The 20000-nt window shown below is 39.8% G+C and overlaps 1 protein-coding gene across 1 annotated transcript in view; it reads right to left on the bottom strand.

The window, feature by feature from the left end:
• Nucleotides 1-20000, bottom strand: part of LOC137629344 (uncharacterized) — a 43620-nt gene that overhangs the window by 2265 nt on the left and 21355 nt on the right. Inside the window, exons 2-11 of the mRNA XM_068360600.1 lie at nucleotides 17082-17242; nucleotides 15940-16106; nucleotides 14063-15300; nucleotides 13226-13610; nucleotides 11837-12967; nucleotides 8605-8882; nucleotides 8389-8505; nucleotides 7876-7992; nucleotides 7471-7695; nucleotides 7120-7344 (exon numbers count right to left, since the gene is read on the bottom strand). Coding sequence (XP_068216701.1) covers nucleotides 7120-7344; nucleotides 7471-7695; nucleotides 7876-7992; nucleotides 8389-8505; nucleotides 8605-8882; nucleotides 11837-12967; nucleotides 13226-13610; nucleotides 14063-15300; nucleotides 15940-16106; nucleotides 17082-17242 — 4044 coding nt within the window. The remainder of the gene's footprint in view (nucleotides 1-7119; nucleotides 7345-7470; nucleotides 7696-7875; nucleotides 7993-8388; nucleotides 8506-8604; nucleotides 8883-11836; nucleotides 12968-13225; nucleotides 13611-14062; nucleotides 15301-15939; nucleotides 16107-17081; nucleotides 17243-20000) is intronic.

Raw genomic sequence — 20000 nt, 5'->3', positions numbered from 1 at the left:
AGTACGGTTAGATGCTCTTATTAAACATTTATTAAACTTGAACGTGTCTGAAAAAATTATTCAGGACTAACAATGTCACCTTTGTGGACATTGAGTGTTTACCATTTGTATGGATGTACAGTATTTACGGGTATATTAATACAGTATATATATATATATATATATATATATATATATATATATATATATATATATATATATATGTGTGTGTATATATATATATATATATATATATATATATGTATATATACGCGTATATATATATATATATATATATATATATATATATATATATATATATATATACACTCCTTTTTTCTTTTCTTTTATCAGTTAAGCACATTCTATTTGTATAGAAAAATGTATGATACAATTATTCTCAGCTGCTGAGAGTAATTTCTTTTCAATGTAATTAATATGGCCTTCTCCTACTCTTAAAGATATCTATCGCTACCCGAATTGCAAAAATTTCCAGATATTCCATTGGACTTCTATCCGTGTTTCTCTTAAGCTCATAAACTATGATCTAAAATGTCTCACCTTTGGATTCAGGCGATAAATCGAACAGGGACCTTTGAACCATTAACCAAATGTATTTAAAAATTCCCAGCTTTGTAATGTCCCGTGTTCGCGAACCCTCCTCATTCCAGATTTCTCTTCTTTTCCATCGTCCAAATTTATGGCTTGGCTGTTGAATAAAACGATTGTGAAATTGCCAAAGTAACGGAAAATATCGCATCGGGTTTTCCCTGGATTAATTCGTTGAACTTAGACGATGATGATGTGGGCCAGATGCAAAAAGAGAGATTCATTAGATAATCAGCTGAGAGGTTAATTTCGCCCTTTGCCAAAGGCGAGCAGGTACGCTTGTCGCCTTGGGTACGTCTCTTGTTCACGAGCTTTGATGTCTGTGTCGATTCTTCCCCGTCCTGTCAGGGATCATTTCGTTGATGGAGAAGGACAGTTTTTTTGGTTCCTGAAGGATATTATAATTGGATTTTCTTTCCAATCGTAAGAGATGCGGTAGCCTTTTAGAAACGTCCCTATCTGGGGTTCGAGACCCGTTCAAGCTCGTCAGTTTCTTGCAGGGCCTGCAACTTCACCATTCTTGTGAACTAAGGATGTTGGGTTTGGGGAAGCCTATAGGTCTACTTGCTAAATCATCAACTGCCATAGCCTGGCAATCCCTGGGCCTATCTTGATGGAGAGGGGACTTGGGCGCCGATCATAAGTATTTATGGTCAGTGTCTAGGACAATGTTGTCTTCCTTGCCTCTGCCATTTATATGTGACTTTTAAAGATATATATATATATATATATATATATATATATATATATATATGTATATACATATATATATACATATATATATATATATATAATATATATATATATATATATATATATATATATATATATAATGTGTTGTATGTTTGTATGTGTGATCGTGTAGTGAGAGATAGACGGCGGACGTTTCTTAGGAGTAAACATAATTGATGTATCGGATAATGATAATGTCAATATATCGTATGTGCCTCTCACACCTTTCATGAACCTAAATGCTGGTTGCAGCCCTATAATTTGTAGCTCTTACCTACATACGTCTTGCTTTCTCGTAATTATTTACCTCTTACTTAGGTTTGAGTATAAACCACCTTAGAAGTTAGAATCAGAGTGGATGTTAGGAATATTCACGGGTATGGATTTGTGTCCTAAATGCACTTGCAATTTTTCTTTTTTTTATACAAAGGTAGAGCTAGATTTTTCTTGCCGTACAGTGATATGCTAATTTAAGTTGATGTCAATATGGTTTGTAATTAACTGTACCTTCTAAATTGTTTTGCTTTGAAAATGTTTATATATTAAACAACAATTGAGGATTATTCATATGGAGGATATCCGATTACTGTCATTAATGCATGGGTAAGAATTTTCTCTCTCTCTCTCTCTCTCTCTCTCTCTCTCTCTCTCTCTCTCTCTCTCTCTCTCTCTCTCACTCTCTCTCTCTCTCTCATAACAGCTAGAAATAAGAGAAACCTATATTATACTCCCTAAGTGTCATTCTATATAAGGACACAAATCTTTGTTTTTTTTTCAGTATTTGGACTCTCTCTCTCTCTCTCTCTCTCTCTCTCTCTCTCTCTCTCTCTCTCTCTCTCTCTCTCTCTCTCTCTCTCTCTCTTTCTCATAACAGCTAGAAATAAGAGAAATCTATATCATATTCCATAGGTGTCATTCTATATAAGGACATAAATCTTTGTTTTTTTTTTTCAGTATTTGCATCCCATTACAGAACAAGAGTAAAAATTTCTCGCCGGAAATAGCGAAGAATAAGGTAGTGGTAAGCCTTTTTCGTAATAGAAATCTAGAGCCGGTGAATGGAACGTGTCACACACAGTTATAAATAAACATTTACGTTACGTGTCCACCCCCTGTTTCTCTAACAACTCAAAAAGTAATAAGCAATGCAAAAAAACGCATACTCGACCAATAATAACTAATCTATTTGTTAGTAATGTAGTTAGATTTTGATAATAATCAAATGTCAAATACGTCGGTAGAGTCCAAGTGTGTGTGTGTGTGCGTGTGTGTGATGGGAATCCGCCAGTATTAACGGCTTCGATCTGTCGAACATCTGGTGGCTGGTCCTTTTCGCAAACATGCAAAGTCAACTGGACCGGACCCCGTCATATTTATGAACAAGTGCACAACAATTGTTTGGCCACACATGGCTTTTCAGTCACTTCGGGACTCTGTCGGCAAAGGATGGATGAAGGACGTTTAGTACCTTCAGAGTAAACGGTTTTGGTATGAACGAATGGCTATGTAATGAACGATAATTTGTAGTTATCCTAGACTGACTCTCTCTCTCTCTCTCTCTCTCTCTCTCTCTCTCTCTCTCTCTCTCTCTCTCTCTCTCATAGCTATATAACGAAGGATATTTGGATATTTCGTAGTTCTCCTAGTCTCTCTCTCTCTCTCTCTCTCTCTCTCTCTCTCTCTCTCTCTCTCTCTCTCTCTCTCTTATAGCTATTTAACAACGGATGTTTTGCATTTTCCCTATGCACAATCTTTCTCTCTCATATAACCAAGGATATGTTATAGTTACCCTACTCTCTCTCTCTCTCTCTCTCTCTCTCTCTCTCTCTCTATCTCTCTCTCTCTCTCTCTCTCTCTCTTATGCCTATATAACTACGGATGTTTTGCATTTTCCCTATGCACAATCTTTCTCTCTCATATAACCAAGGATATTTTGTAGTTACCTTTCTCTCTCTCTCTCTCTCCCCCTCTCTCTCTCTCTCTCTCTCTCTCTCTCTCTCTCTCTCTCTCTCTCTCTCTCTCTCTCTCTCTCTCTTTTGTCTGTTGGTGTCGGAAATTTATCGCTTATTCAGCGAATTGATATTTAGTAGCTCACATAAAATAGGAGCGTATCGAGATTTATAGACAAGATACAAGAGTTGCTATGGGTGTTTTTACAACAGGGAACATTTTCGTATTTGGGCTTTTTAGACCCCCCGCCCCTCGACTTGTTCTTGTGGAACCTCGTTACTCTCCTTGTTTTTTTGTTTTAAAGTAAGTTTAGTGCATTCAAGTATAGGGAACTCTGTAAGAGAAGCCCATGATTCTTATTTGGCTATTTTTACGTAAGGGACTGTGTCAATCAAATATAAAAATGTTGATCGCAAAAGCTGTATATATATATATATATATATATATATATATATATATATATATATATATATATATATATATATATATATATATATATATATATAGATAGATAGATAGATAGATAGATAGATAGATAGATATATTTATATATGTGTGTGTGTATGTTTGTGTGTCTGTATGTATGTGCGAGTATATATATATATATATTATATATATATGTGTATATATTATATATATATATATAGAGAGAGAGAGAGAGAGAGAGAGAGAGAGAGAGAGAGAGAGAGAGAGAGAGAGAGAGAGAGAGAGAGAGAGAGAGAATACTCATGTTTAGACAGTTCTGGATTTTTAGATATTCCAAAGTTATTGAAATAGGAATTAGCAAAGTATAACTAAGTACGGCAGTAAATGAAAAAGAAACAATCTCCCAATATGTAAATCCGTATCCTGTCTTGTGCAATGAAAGATGCCAGAGAAAAACACTCTCCTGGTTAACATCACAGTAATTGAGATAACATCTAAAGCAGTAAGGAAGCCACTTCGTATACGTGTGTATGTGTATGCAAGGATTTTATTTGTATATAAGATATAGTTAGATCAGTCTAACAACGGTAGTACTCGCATTACTGCCCCAAGGAATGGCCTTGATGTAGGGTTTATAATTGCTAAAGTATCTTTTGATGGATGACCCAGTCAACGATATTCACTATTAGAGAATTACAAATATTCTCTTACCCAGGTTAGGTTAGGGTACCATACCTTACCCATTCAAGACTTGAAGGAAAAGTGATAAATAAATGGCGAATGAATTAGCTTAACCACCATTAAATAGTTAAAACCACATTTTTATTTGATAAATATTATAGGGATAAGGGAGAAATTGATTTTGGATAGAAATGGAAAACTTGGTAACATGTAATAAACTGTCTGTGTTTGAACTGAATGTGATCAGTTCAAGGATATCTGATTTACCCACTTTAGATGGAACATGTATTGTAATGCTAAATTACTTTTGTTGAAGGCGTTTACATATCTTAACTCTGTGAAAAGGTGATTTGAATTGAACCTATGATATTTTAAGACTGTGGAGCCTCATTGATTGAGATCGGAAACAGGTCATATAAAAATATATAAAGGTTGTGTTATAATTACCTTTTGATTCAATACAGTCCGGAAGGGAACTAAAGTGTTACCTTGTGATTCAACACAGTCTGGAAGGGAGCTAGAAAATGTGTAAAGGTTGTGTTATTACCTTGTGATTCAATACAGTCCGGAAGGGAACTAGAAAAATATATGAAGGTTGTGTTATTATTACCTTTCGATTCAATACAGTCGGGAACTAAAGAAATATATAAAGGTTGTGTTATTATTACCTTTTGATTCAATATAGTCCGGAAGGGAACTATAAAAAATATATAAAGGTTGTGTTATTACCTTGTGATTCAATACATTCCCGAAGGGAACTATAGAAATATATATAAAGGTTGTGTTATTATTACCTTTTGATTCAATATAATCCGGAAGGGAACTATGAAAATATATAAAGATTATGTTATTACCTTGTGATTCAATACAGTCCAGAAGGGAACTAAAAATGTATCCCATTTCAATTATGATTGGATAAAGCTTCAGTATTTGGGGTTGAAAAGAAGCTATAACGTCGAAACTGGAACTCCTAATGAAAAAGTACACAGAAAAAGGAAGAATTATTATTGGGATTTAGAAGGCTATGTGTGTGACTCCTGTACAGATGAGGCCTGAATGATAGTTGATTGATGTATTAAGAGAGAGAATATTGCGTTTTATTAGTTAGTGGAAGCGCGATTTTATTATGGAAAGATAAGGCTTTGCAGATGAGAGAAGAATTCAGAAATATGTTATTAAGATTGATATGTTTCTATTGAGGCTTTTGTGAAAGGCGGTCGAGTTGCTTAAATGAAAATTTATTGCAAATTAAACTGTATTTGAAAAAGAAATTAAGATTCCTTTTTTTTCGTGGATAAATTTTTAGTAGGATTATAGATACAATTATTTACATCTTGTTTATGTTTAACTTTGGTTGTATTATTTTCACATGCTAAATTGATTTGGATGAAGGACTTCTGAACAAGCTGAAATGTCAAAAATATAAATATTAACATGCAGTGATAGAAAGCCAGAAGTATACAGTTTTACGTTCCTACAAAATTAGAGCTTCCTTTAAGAATGATTTTTTTTTTATTAATTTAGTACTTAATCATTTTATGTACTACAATAAAACATTAAAAAGTATAAATTTACTCAAAGCAATTCGCAGTGATTTGCAAATAAGAAATAAGTTGAAGTGACGTTATTTTGTAAACAGAGAAAATTAAGTTCATCTCACTATCCAGTCTCTTAACTTTTACCTCATGTTCCAACTCCGATATTTTCCACCCAGTAGCATCTCAGTGTTATATTATATACAGTATGTATATATGTATGTGTATGCATATGCACATTACAATATTTAAACCATATTTAACTAGAATATATTTGCACATGCATAAACGTTCGCTAACGTTGTGTGGGAATTGTCTTATTCTCATTTGCGTTCAAATGAGAGAAGATAAGTTATATATATATATATATATATATATATATATTATATATATATATATATATATATATATATATATTATATATATATATATATATATATATATATATATATATATATATATGTGTCTGTGTGTGTATGTGTTTGTATATTAGAGTATATATAAACCATTTTCACATAAAATATATTTGCATATACATAAACGTAGGCTAACGCTGTATGGGAAATATCTTATTCCCATTTGCATTATAAAGAGAGAAGAAATTATTGCAAGATTTATTACATCGTTATCTCGTAAAAATGCTTTAGTAAATTTTATCAGGTCAGTTTTATGAAATAGCTGTTAATAAAATCTGACTTTTCCTCCCAGTGAATAGAATCTGACTCTTCCTCCCAGTGAGTAGAATCTGACTCTTCCTCCCAGTGAGTAGAATCTGATTCTTCTTCCCAGTGAGTAAAATCTGACTCTTCAACCCAGTGACTAGAATCTGACTCTTTCTCCCAGTTAGTAGAATCTGACCCTTCTTTCCAGTGAGTTCAATCTGACTCTTTCTCCCTGTGAGGAGAATCTGATTCCTTCTCCCAGCGAGTGGAATCTGAATCTTCCTCCCAGTGAGTAGAATCTGACTCTTCTGCACAGTGAGTTTAATCTGACTCTTTCTCCCAGTCAGGAGAACATGACTCTCTCCCAGTCAGGAGAATCTGACTCTTCCTCCCAGTGGGTCGATTCTAACTCTTTCTCCCAGTAAATAAAATCTGACTCTTCCTCTCAGTGAATAGAATCTGACTCTTCCTCCCAGTGAGTAAAATCTGACTCTTCCTCCCTGTGAGTAGAATCTGACTCTTCCTCCCAGTGAGTAGAATCTGACTCTTTCTCCCAGTGAGTAGAATCTGACTCTTCCTCCCTGTGAGTAGAATCTGACTCTTCCTCCCAGTGAGTATAATCTGACTGTTCCTCCCTGTGAGTAGAATCTGACTCTTCCTCCCAGTGAGTAGAATCTGACTCTTCCTCCCTGTGAGTAGAATCTGACTCTTCCTCCCTGTGAGCAGAATCTGACTCTTCTTCCCTGTGAGTAGAATCTGACTCTTCCTCCCTGTGAGTAGAATCTGACTCTTCCTCCCAGTAAGTAGAATCTGACTCTTCCTCCCTGTGAGTAGAATCTGACTCTTCCTCCCAGTGAGTAGAATCTGACTCTTCCACCCAGTGAGTAGAATCTGACTCTTCCTCCCAGTGAGTAGAATCTGACTCTTCCTCTCTATGAGTAAAATCTGACTCTTCCTCCCTGTGAGCAGAATCTGACTCTTCTTCCCTGTGAGTAGAATCTGACTCTTCCTCCCAGTGAATAAAATCTGACTCTTCCTCCCTGTGAGTAGAATCTGCCTCTTCCTCCCAGTGAATAGAATCTGACTCTTCCTCCCAGTGAGTAAAATCTGACTCTTCCTCCCTGTGAGTAGAATCTGACTCTTCCTCCCAGTGAGTAGAATCTGACTCTTTCTCCCAGTGAGTAGAATCTGACTCTTCCTCCCTGTGAGTAGAATCTGATTCTTCCTCCCAGTGAGTAGAATCTGACTGTTCCTCCCTGTGAGTAGAATCTGACTCTTCCTCCCAGTGAGTAGAATCTGACTCTTCCTCCCTGTGAGTAGAATCTGACTCTTCCTCCCAGTGAGTAGAATCTGACTCTTCCTCCCTGTGAGCAGAATCTGACTCTTCTTCCCTGTGAGTAGAATCTGACTCTTCCTCCCTGTGAGTAGAATCTGACTCTTCCTCCCAGTAAGTAGAATCTGACTCTTCCTCCCAGTGAGTAGAATCTGACTCTTCCTCCCTGTGAGTAGAATCTGACTCTTCCTCCCAGTGAATAAAATCTGACTCTTCCTCCCTGTGAGTAGAATCTGCCTCTTCCTCCCAGTGAATAAAATCTGACTCTTCCTCCCTGTGAGTAGAATCTGACTTTTCCTCCCAGTGAGTAGAATCTGACTCTTCCTCCCAGTGAGTAGAACCTGATTCTTCCTCCCAGTGAGTAGAACCTGATTCTTCCTCCTGTGAGTAGAACCTGACTCTTCCTCCCTGTGAGTAGAATCTGACTCTTCCTCCCAGTGAGTACAATCTGACTCTTCCTCCCAGTGAGTTTTAATCTGACTCTTTCTCCCTGTAAGGAGAATCTGATTCCTTCTCCCAGCGAGTGGGATCTGACTCTTTCTCCAAGTCAGGAGAATCTGACTCTTTCTCCCAGTCAGGAGAATCTGACTCTTCTTCCCTGTGAGTAGAATCTGACTCTTCCTCCCAGTAAGTAGAATCTGACTCTTCCTCCCAGTAAGTAGAATCTGACTCTTCCTCCCAGTGAGTAGAATCTGACTCTTCCTCCCTGTGAGTAGAATCTGACTCTTCCTCCCAGTGAATAAAATCTGACTCTTCCTCCCTGTGAGTAGAATCTGCCTCTTCCTCCCAGTGAATAAAATCTGACTCTTCCTCCCTGTGAGTAGAATCTGACTTTTCCTCCCAGTGAGTAGAATCTGACTCTTCCTCCCAGTGAGTAGAATCTGACTCTTCCTCCCAGTGAGTAGAACCTGATTCTTCCTCCTGTGAGTAGAACCTGACTCTTCCTCCCTGTGAGTAGAATCTGACTCTTCCTCCCTGTGAGTAGAATCTGACTCTTCCTCCCAGTGAGTACAATCTGACTCTTCCTCCCAGTGAGTTTTAATCTGACTCTTTCTCCCTGTAAGGAGAATCTGATTCCTTCTCCCAGCGAGTGGGATCTGACTCTTTCTCCAAGTCAGGAGAATCTGACTCTTTCTCCCAGTCAGGAGAATCTGACTCTTCTTCCCAGTGGGTCGATTCTGACTATTTCTCCCAGTAAATAAAATCGGACTCTTCCTCTCAGTGATGAGAATCTGACTATTCCTCCCAGTGAATAAAATCTGACTCGTCCTCCTAGTGAGTACAATCTGACTCTTCCTCCCAGTGAGTAAAATGTGACTCTTCCTCCTAGTGGGTAGAATCTGACTCTTTCTCCCAGTGAGTAGAATCTTACTCTTCCTCCCTGTGAATAAAATCTGACTTTCTCCCTGTGAGTAGAATCTGACTCTTCCTCCCAGTGAATAAAATCTGACTCGTCCTCCTAGTGAGTAGAATCTGACTCTTTCTCCCAGTGAGTAGAATCTTACTTTCTCCCAGTGAGTAGAATCTGACTCTTCCTACCTGTGAATAAAATCTGACTTTCTCCCTGTGAGTAGAATCTGACTCTTCCTCTCAGTGAATAAAATCTGACTCGTCCTCCTAGTGAGTAGAATCTGACTCTTTCTCCCAGTGAGTAGAATCTTACTTTCTCCCTGTGAGTAGAATCTGAATCTTCCTCCCTGTGAGTAGAAACTGACTCTTTCTCCCAGTGAATAAAATCTGACTTTCTCCCTGTGAGTAGAATCTGACTCTTCCTCCCTATGAGTAGAATCTGACTCTTCCTCCTAGTGAATAAAATCTGACTTTTCCCTGTGAGTAGAATCTGACTCTTCCTCCCTGTGAGTAGAATCTGACTCTTTCTCCCAGTGAGTAGAATCTGACTCTTCCTCCCTGTGAGTAGAATCTGACTCTTACTCGCAGAAAGTAGAATCTGACTCTCCCTCCCATTGAGTTGATTCTGACTCTCTCCCCGTGAATCAAATCTAACTCTACCTCCCAGTGAGGAGAATCAGAGTCTTCCTCCCTCCCAGTGAGTAGAATCTGACTCTTCCTCCCAGTGAGTAAAATCTGACTCTTTCTCCCAGTGAGTAGTATCTTTCTTTCTCCCAGTGAGTAGAATCTGACTCTTCATCCCATTGAGTAAAATCTGACTTTTTCCCAGTGAGTAGAATCTGACTCTTCCTCCCTGTGAGTAGAATCTGACTCTGCCTCCCAGTGAGTAAAATCTGACTCTTTCTCCCAGTCAGGAGAATCTGACTCTTCCTCCCAGTGGGTCGATTCTGACTATTTCTCCCAGTGAATAAAATCTGACTCTTCCTTGCAGTGATGGGAATCTGACTCTTCATCCCAGTGAATAGAATCTGACTCTTCCTCCCAGTGAATAGAATCTGACTATTCCTCCCAGTGAATAAAATCTGACTATTCCTCCCAGTGAATAAAATCTGACTTGTCCTCCTAGTGAGTAGAATCTGACTCTTCATCCCAGTGAGTAAAATCTGACTCTTCCTCCCTGTGAGTAGAATCTGAATCTTTCTCCCAGTTAGTATAATCTTACTTTCTCCCAGTGAGTAGAATCTGACTCTTCCTCCCAGTGAATAAAATCTGACTTTTTAGCTGTGAGTAGAATCTGACTCTTTCTCCCTGTGAGTAGTATCTGACTCTTCCTCACTGTGAGTAGAATCTGACTCTTAATCCCAGTGAATAAGATCTGACTTTCTCCCTGTGAGTAGAATCTGACTCTTCCTCACTGTGAGTAGAATCTGACTCTTCCTCCCAGTGAATAAAATATGACTTTCTCCCTGTGAGTAAAATCTGACTCTTCCTCCCTGTGAGTAGAATCTGACTCTTTCTCCCAGTGAGTAGAATCTGACTCTTCCTCCCTGTGAGTAGAATCTGACTCTTACTCGCAGTAAGTAGAATCTAACTCTTCCTCCCAGTGAGGTGATTCTGACTCTTTTCCCCAGTGAATTAAATCATACTCTACCTCCCAGTGAGGAGAATCTGACTCTTCCTCCCTCCCAGTGAGTAGAATCTGACTCTTCCTCCCAGTGAGTAGAATCTGACTCTTCCTCCCAGTGAGTAGAATCTGACTCTTTCTCCTAGTGAGTAGAATCAGACTCTTCCTCCCAGTGAGTAGAATCTGACTCTTTCTCCCAGTGAGTAGAATCAGACTTTCCCCCAGTGTGTAAAATATGACTCTTCCTCCCAGTGAGTAGAATCTGACTCTTCCTCCCAGTGATTAAAATCTGACTCTTTCTCCCAGTGAGTAGAATCTGTCTTTCTCCCAGTGAGTAGAATCTGACTCTTCCTCCCAGTGAGTAAAATCTGACTCTTTCTCCCAGTGAGTAGAATCTGTCTTTCTCCCAGTGAGTAGAATCTGACTCTTCCTCCCAGTGAATAAAATCGGACTCTTCCTCTCAGTGATGAGAATCTGACTATTCCTCCCTGTGAATAAAATCTGACTCGTCCTCCTAGTGAGTACAATCTGACCCTTCCTCCCGGTGAGTAAAATCTGACTCTTCCTCCAAGTGGGTAGAATCTGACTCTTTCTCCCAGTGAGTAGAATCTTACTCTTCCTCCCTGTGAATAAAATCTGACTTTTTCCCTGTGAGTAGAATCTGACTCTTCCTCCCTGTGAATAAAATCTGACTTTCTCCCTGTGAGTAGAATCTGACTCTTCCTCCCAGTGAATAAAATCGGACTCGTCCTCCTAGTGAGTAGAATCTGACTCTTTCTCCCAGTGAGTAGAATCTTACTTTCTCCCAGTGAGTAGAATCTGACTTCCTCCCTTTGAATAAAATCTGACTTTCTCCCTGTGAGTAGAATCTGACTCTTCCTCCCAGTGAATAAAATCTGACTCGTCCTCCTAGTGAGTAGAATCTGACTCTTTCTCCCAGTGAGTAGAATCTTACTTTCTCCCTGTGAGTAGAATCTGACTCTTCCTCCCTGTGAGTAGAAACTGACTCTTTCTCCCAGTGAATAAAATCTGACTTTCTCCCTGTGAGTAGAATCTGACTCTTCCTCCTTATGAGTAGAATCTGACTCTTCCTCCTAGTGAATAAAATCAGACTTTCTCCCTGTGAGTAGAATCTGACTCTTCCTCCCTGTGAGTAGAATCTGACTCTTTCTCCCAGTGAGTAGAATCTGACTCTTCCTCCCTGTGAGTAGAATCTGACTCTTACTTGCAGAAAGTAGAATCTGACTCTCCTTCCCATTGAGTTGATTCTGACTCTTTCTCCCAGTGAATAAAATCTAATTCTACCTCCCAGTGAGGAGAATCTGACTCTTCCTCCCTCCCAGTGAGTAGAATCTGACTCTTCCTCCCAGTGAGTAAAATCTGACTCTTTCTCCCAGTGAGTAGAATCTTTCTTTCTCCCAGTGAGTAGAATCTGACTCTTCATCCCATTGAGTAAAATCTGACTTTTTCCCAGTGAGTAGAATCTGACTTCCTCCATGTGAGTAAAATCTGACTCTTCCTCCCAGTGAGTAAAATCTGACTCTTTTTCCCAGTGAGTAAAATCTGACTCTTCCTCCCTGTGAGTAGAATCTGAATCTTCCTCCTTGTGAGTAGAATCTGACTTTTCCTCCCTGTGAGTAGAATCTGACTTTCTCCCTGTGAGTAGAATCTTAATCTTCCTCACAGTGAGTAGAATCTGACTCTTCTTCCCAGTGAATAGAATCTGACTCTTTCTCCCTGTGAGGAGAATCTGATTCCCTCTCCCAGCAGGTGTGATCCGACTCTTATTCCCAGTGAGTTTAATATGACTCTTTCTCCCAGTCAGGAGAATCTGACTCTTTTTCCCAGTCAGGAGAATCTGACTCTTCCTCCCAGTGGGTCGATTCTGACTATTTCTCCCAGTGAATAAAATCTGACTCTTCCTCTCAGTGATGAGAATCTGACTCTTCCTCCCATTGAATAGAATCTGACTATTCCTCCCAGTGAATAAAATCTGACTTGTCCTCCTAGTGAGTAGAATCTGACTCTTCCTCCTAGTGAATAAAATCTGACTTTCTCCCTGTGAGTAGAATCTGACTTTTCCTCCCTGTGAGTAGAATCTGACTCTTCCTCCTAGTGAATAAAATCTGACTTCTCCCTGTGAGTAGAATCTGACTCTTCCTCCCTCTGAGTAGAATCTGACTCTTTCTCCCAGTGAGTAGAATCTGACTCTTACTGCCTGTGAGTAGAATCTGACTCTTACTCGCAGAAAGTAGAATCTGACTCTTCCTCCCAGTGAGTTGATTCTGACTCTCTCTCCCAGTGAATAAAATCTGACTCTACCTCCCAATGAGGAGAATCTGACTCTTCCTCCCTCACAGTGAGTAGAATATGACTCTTCCTCCCAGTGAATAAAAGCTGACTCTTTCTCCCAGTGAGTAGAATCTGACTCTTCCTCCCAGTGAGTAAAATCTGACTCTTTTTCCCAGTGAGTAGAATCTAACTCTTCCTCCCTGTGAGTAGAATCTGACTCTTCCTCCCAGTGAGTAAAATCTGACTCTTTTTCCCAGTGAGTAAAATCTGACTCTTCCTCCCTGTGAGTAGAATCTGAATCTTCCTCCTTGTGAGTAAAATCTGACTCTTCCTCCCTGTGAGTAGAATCTGACTCTTCCTCCCAGTGAGTAGAATCTGACTCTTCCTCCCAGTGAGTAAAATCTGACTCTTTCTCCCAGTGAGTAGAATCTTTCTTTCTCCCAGTGAGTAGAATCTGACTCTTCTTACCAGTGAGTTGAATCTGACTCTTCTTCCCAGTGAGTTTAATCTGACTCTTCCTCCCAGTGACTAGAATCTGACTCTCTCTCAGTGAGTCTGATCTGACTCTTATTCCCAGTGAGTTTAATCTGACTCTCTCTCCCAGTCAGGAGAATCTGACTCTTTCTCTCAGTCAGGAGAATCTGACTCTTCCTCCCATTGGGTCGATTCTGACTATTTCTCCCAGTGAATAAAATCTGACTCTTCCTCTCAGTGATGAGAATCTGACTCTTCCTCCCAGTGAATAGAATCTGACTATTCTTCCCAGTGAATAAAATCTGACTTGTCCTCCTAGTGAGTAGAATCTGACTCTTCCTCCCAGTGAGTAAAATCTTACTCTTACTCCCTGTGAGTAGAATCTGACTCTTTCTCCCAGTGAGTATAATCTTACTTTCTCCCAGTGAGTAGAATCTTACTTTCTCCCAGTGAGTAGAATCTGACTCCTCCTCCCAGTGAATAAAATCTGACTTTCTCCATGTGAGTAGAATCTGACTCTTCCTCCCTGTGAGTAGAATCTGACTCTTCCTCCCTGTGAGTAGAATCTGACTCTTTCTCCCTGTGAATAAAATCTGACTTTCTCCCTGTGAGTAGAATCTGACTCTTCCTCACTGTGAGTAGAATCTGACTTCCTCCCAATAAATAAAATCTGACTTTCTCCCTGTGAGTAGAATCTGACCCTTCCTCCCTGTGAGTAGAATCTGACTCTTCCTCCCTGTGAGTAAAATCTGACTCTTCCTCCCTGTGAGTAGAATCTGAATCTTCCTCCTTGTGAGTAAAATTTGACTCCTCCTCCCTGTGAGTAGAATCTGACTCTTCCTCCCAGTGAGTAAAATCTGACTCTTCCTCCCATTGAGGAAAATCTGACTCTTTCTCCCAGTGAGTAGAATCTTTCTTTCTCCCAGTGAGTAGAATCTGACTCTTCCTCCCTGTGAGTAAAATCTGACTCTTTCTCCCAGTGAGTAGAATCTTAATCTTCCTCCCAGTGAGTAGAATCTGACTCTTCCTACCAGTGAGTTGAATCTGACTCTTTCTCCCAGTCAGGAGAATCTGGCTCTTCCTTCCAGTGGGTCGATTCTGACTATTTCTCCCAGTGAATAAAATCTGACTCTTCCTCTCAGTGATGAGAATCTGACTCTTCCTCCCAGTGAATAGAATCTGACTATTCCTCCCAGTGAATAAAATCTGACTTGTCCTCCTAGTGAGTAGAATCTGACTCTTCCTCCCAGTGAGTAAAATCTGACTCTTCCTCCCTGTGAGTAGAATCTGACTCTTTCTCCCAGTGAGTATAATATTACTTACTCCCAGTGAGTAGAATCTGACTCTTCCTCCCAGTGAATAAAATCTGACTTTCTCCCTGTGAGTAGAATCTGACTCTTCCTCCCTGTGAGTAGAATCTGACTCTTTCTCCCTGTGAATAAAATCTGACTTTCTGGACTCTTTCTCCCAGTGAGTAGAACCTGACTCTTCCTCCCTGTGAGTAGAATCTGACTCTTCCTCCCTGTGAGTAGAATCTGACTCTTCCTCCCTGTGAGTAAAATCTGACTCTTTCTCCCAGTGAGTAGAATCTGACTCTTCCTCCCAGTGAATAGAATCTGACTCTTCCTCCCAGTGAGTAGAATCTGACTCTTCCTCCCATTGAGTTGAATCTGACTCTTCTTCCCAGTGAGTTTAATCAGACTCTTTCTCCTTGTGAGGAGAGTCTGATTCCTTCTCCCAGCGAGTGTGATCCGACTCTTCTTCACAGTGAGTTAAATCTGACTCTTTCTCCCAGTCATGAGAATCTGACTCTTTCTCCCAGTCAGGAGAATCTGACTCTTCCTCCCAGTGGGTCGATTCTGACTATTTCTCCCAGTGAATAAAATCTGACTCTTCCTTGCAGTGATGAGAATCTGACTCTTCCTCCCAGTGAATAGAATCTGACTATTCCTCCCAGTGAATAAAATCAGACTATTCCTCCCAGTGAATAAAATCTGACTTGTCCTCCTAGTGAGTAGAATCTGACTCTTCATCCCAGTGAGTAAAATCTGACTCTTCCTCCCTGTGAGTAGAATCTGACTCTTTCTCCCAGTTAGTATAATCTTACTTTCTCCCAGTGAGTAGAATCTGACTCTTCCTCCCATTGAATAAAATCTGACTTTTTAGCTGTGAGTAGAATCTGACTCTTCCTCCCTGTGAGTAGAATCTGACTCTTTCTCCCTGTGAGTATTATCTGACTCTTCCTCACTGTGAGTAGAATCTGACTCTTCCTCCCAGTGAATAAAATCTGACTTTCTCCCTGTGAGTAGAATCTGACTCTTCCTCACTGTGAGTAGAATCTGACTCTTCCTCCCAGTGAATAAAATCTGACTTTCTCCCTGTGAGTAAAATCTGACTCTTCCTCCCTGTGAGTAGAATCTGACTCTTTCTCCCAGTGAGTAGAATCTGACTCTTCCTCCCTGTGAATAGAATCTGACTCTTACTTGCAGTAAGTAGAATCTGACTCTTCCTCCCAGTGAGTTGATTCTGACTCTTTTCCCCAGTGAATTAAATCTGACTCTACCTCCCAGTGAGGAGAATCTGACTCTTCCTCCCTCCCAGTGAGTAGAATCTGACTCTTCCTCCCAGTGAGTAGAATCTGACTCTTCCTCCTAGTGAGTAGAATCTGACTCTTTCTCCTAGTGAGTAGAATCATACTCTTCCTCCCAGTGAGTAGAATCTGACTCTTTCTCCCAGTGAGTAGAATCAGACTCTTTCCCCCAGTGTTTAAAATCTGACTCTTCCTCCCAGTGAGTAGAATCAGACTCTTCCTCTCAGTGATTAGAATCTGACTCTTTCTCCCAGTGAGTAGAATCTCTCTTTCTCCCAGTGAGTAGAATCTGACTCTTCCTCCCAGTGAGTAAAATCTGACTCTTTCTCCCAGTGAGTAGAATCTGTCTTTCTCCCGGTGAGTAGAATCTGACTCTTCCTCCCAGTAAGTAGAATCTGACTCCTCCTCCCAATGAGTTGATTCTGACTCTTTCTCCCAGTGAATTAAATCTGACTATACCTCCTAGTGAGGAGAATCTGACTCTTCCTCCCTCCCAGTGAGTAGAATCTGACTCTTCCTCCCAGTGAGTAGAATCTGACTCTTTCTCCCAGTGAGTAGAATCTGTCTTTCTCCCAGTGAGTAGAATTTGACTCTTCCTCCCAGTGAGTAGAATATGACTCTTTCTCCCAGTGAGTAGAATCTGACTTTACCTCCCAATGAGTAAAATCTGACTCTTTCTCCCTGTGAGTAGAATCTGACTCTTCCTCCCATTGAGCAGAATCTGACACTTCCTCCCTGTGAGTAGAATCTGACTCTTTCTCGCAGAGAGTAGAACCTGACTCTTCCTCCCAGTGAGTAGAATCTGACTCTTTCTCTCAGTAAGTAAAATCCGAGTCTTCCTCACAGTGAGTAGAATCTGACTCTTTCTCACAGTAAGTAGAATCTGACTCTTCCTCCCTGTGAGTAGAATCTGACTCTTTCTCACAGTAAGTATAATCTGACTCTTCCTCCCAGTGAGTAGAATCTGACTCTTTCTCGCAGTAAGTAGAATCTGACTCTTCCTCCCTGTTAGTAGAATCTGACTCTTTATCGCAGTAAGTAGATTATGACTCTTCCTCCCAGTGAGTAGAATCTGACACTTCCTCCCAGTGAGTAGAATCTGACTCTTCCTCCCTGTTAGTAGAATCTGACTCTTTATCGCAGTAAGTAGATTATGACTCTTCCTCCCAGTGAGTAGAATCTGACACTTCCTCCCAGTGAGTAGAATCTGACACTTCCTCCCAGTGAGTTGAATCTGACTCCTTCTCCCAGCGAGTGGAATCTGACACTTCCTCCCAGTGGGTCGATTCTGACTCTTCTTCACAGTGAGTTTAATATGACTCTTTCTCCTAGTCAGGAGAATCTGATTCTTTCCCCCCAGTCAGGAGAATCTGACTCTTCCTCCCAGTGGGTCAATTCGGACTCTTTTTTACCAGTGAATAAAATCTGACTCTTCCTCTCAGTGATGAGAATCTGACTCCTCCTCCCAGTGAATAGAATCTGACTCTTCCTCCCAGTGAATAAAATCTTATTTTCTCCCTGTGAGTAGAATCTGACTCTTCCTCCCTGTGAGTAGAATCTGACCCTTTCTCCCAGTGAGTAGAATCTGACTCTTCCTCCCTGTGAGTAGAATCTGACTTTCTCCCAGTGAGTAGAATCTGACTCTTCCTCCCTGTGAGTAGAATCTGACTCTTCCTCCCAGTGAATAAACCTGACTTTCTCCCTGTGAGTAGAATCTGACTCTCTCTCGCAGAAAGTAGAATATGACTCTTCCTCCCAGTGAGTAGAATTTGACCCTTCCTCCCAGTGAGTAGAATCTGACTTTTCCTCCCAGTGAGTAGAATCTGACTCTTTCCCCCAGTGTGTAAAATTTGACTCTTCCTCCCAGTGAGTAGAATCTGACTCTTCCTCCCAGTGACGTTACGTCGTCATCAAACATTGAAGATGAAGTCCTGCGTGAACATTAGAAGGAGCTTTGTCGTGAGCACGAATCTGCCTCGAGTGAAAGTAAATTTTGACTTTAAGAGTGAAGAATTTTTTCATTATAGTTAACGAAGGTTAGCAGGAAAATTCCTGCCTTATATGACTTTTCTCCAGTTCGTGAATTTAAAGCAAATTATGTTTTTTTTTTTATTATTTATTTTAATCAGTGTTTTATGATAGGTTTTTCATATGGTATATTTGAGAGTATGTTAATGATATTAGTGTTTTGTTCTTAAAGAAATACTTTCCAAAAAGTGCCCTTTTTGCATTTTTTTTTTAATTAGCACTTATTTGATGGTCTCTTTTTACTCGGTATTTTGATTTGTTTTTTTATTTAGTAGATGTGAGCGCATTATTATTATTATTATTACTATCCAAGCTACAACCCTAGTTGGAAAAGCAAGATGCTATAAGCCCAGGGGCTCCAACAGGGAAAAATAGCCCAGTGAGGAAAGGAGATAAGGAAATAAATAAATGAAGAGAACAAATTAACAATAAATCATTCTAAAATAAGTAACAACGTCAAAACAGACATGTCATATATAAACTATTAACAACATCAAAAACAAATATGTCATGAATAAACTATAAAAAGACTCATGTCCGCCTGGTCAACAAAAAAGCATTTGCTCCAACTTTGAACTTTTGAAGTTCTACTGATTCTACCACCCGATTAGGAAGATCATTCCACAACTTGGTAACAGCTGGAATAAAACTTCTAGAGTACTGCGTAGTATTGAGCCTCGTGATGGAGAAGGCCTGGCTATTAGAATTAAATGCCTGCCTAGTATTACGGACAGGATAGAATTGTCCAGGGAGATCTGAATGTAAAGGATGGTCAGAGTTATGAATAATCTTATGCAACATGCATAATGAACTAATTGAACGACGGTGCCAGAGATTAATATCTAGATCAGGAATAAGAAATTTAATAGACCGTAGGTTTCTGTCCAACAAATTAAGATGAGCATCAGCAGCTGAAGACCAGACACGAGAACAATACTCAAAACAAGGTAGAATGAAAGAATTAAAACACCTCTTCAGAATAGATTGATCACCGAAAATCTTGAAAGACTTTTTCAATAAGCCTATTTTTTGTGCAATTGAAGAAGACACAGACCTTATATGTTCCTCAAAAGTAAATTTACTGTCTTGAATCACACCTAAAATTTTGAAAGAGTCATACATATTTAAAGAAACATTATCAATACTGAGATCCGGATGTTGAGGAGCCACCGTCCTTCACCTACTTACAATCATACTTTGAGTTTTGTTAGGATTCAGCTTCATACCCCATACTTTGCACCATGCACTAATTCTAGCTAAATCTCTATTAAGGGATTCACCAACCCTAGATCTACATTCAGGGGATGGAATTGATGCAAAGAGAGTAGCATCATCTGCATATGCAACAAGCTTGTTTTCTAGGCCAAACCACGTCATGTGTATATAGTATAAAAAGTAATGGGCCAAGAACACTACCCTGTGGAACACCGGATATCACATTCCTATAATCACTATGGTGCCCATCAACAACAAGTCTTTGAGATCTATTACTTAAAAAATCAATAATAATGCTAAGAAACGACCCACCCACTCCCAACTGTTTCAGTTTGAAAACAAGGGCCTCATGATTAACACGGTCAAAGGCAGCACTAAAATCAAGGCCAATCATACGAACTTCCCGACCACAATCAATGGATTTCTGTACAGCATTGGATATTGTGAGAAGGGCATCACATGCTCCAAGGCCTTTACGAAAACCAAATTGCAAACTAGGGAGTAGATGATTACCTTCAGC

This window comes from Palaemon carinicauda, chromosome 37, assembly GCF_036898095.1.
Source record: "Palaemon carinicauda isolate YSFRI2023 chromosome 37, ASM3689809v2, whole genome shotgun sequence".
In the NCBI taxonomy this organism is placed as follows: Eukaryota; Metazoa; Arthropoda; class Malacostraca; order Decapoda; family Palaemonidae; genus Palaemon; species Palaemon carinicauda.
The sequence above is the reverse complement of the archived record's forward strand: the minus strand, read 5'-3'. Positions and strand labels throughout refer to the sequence as shown.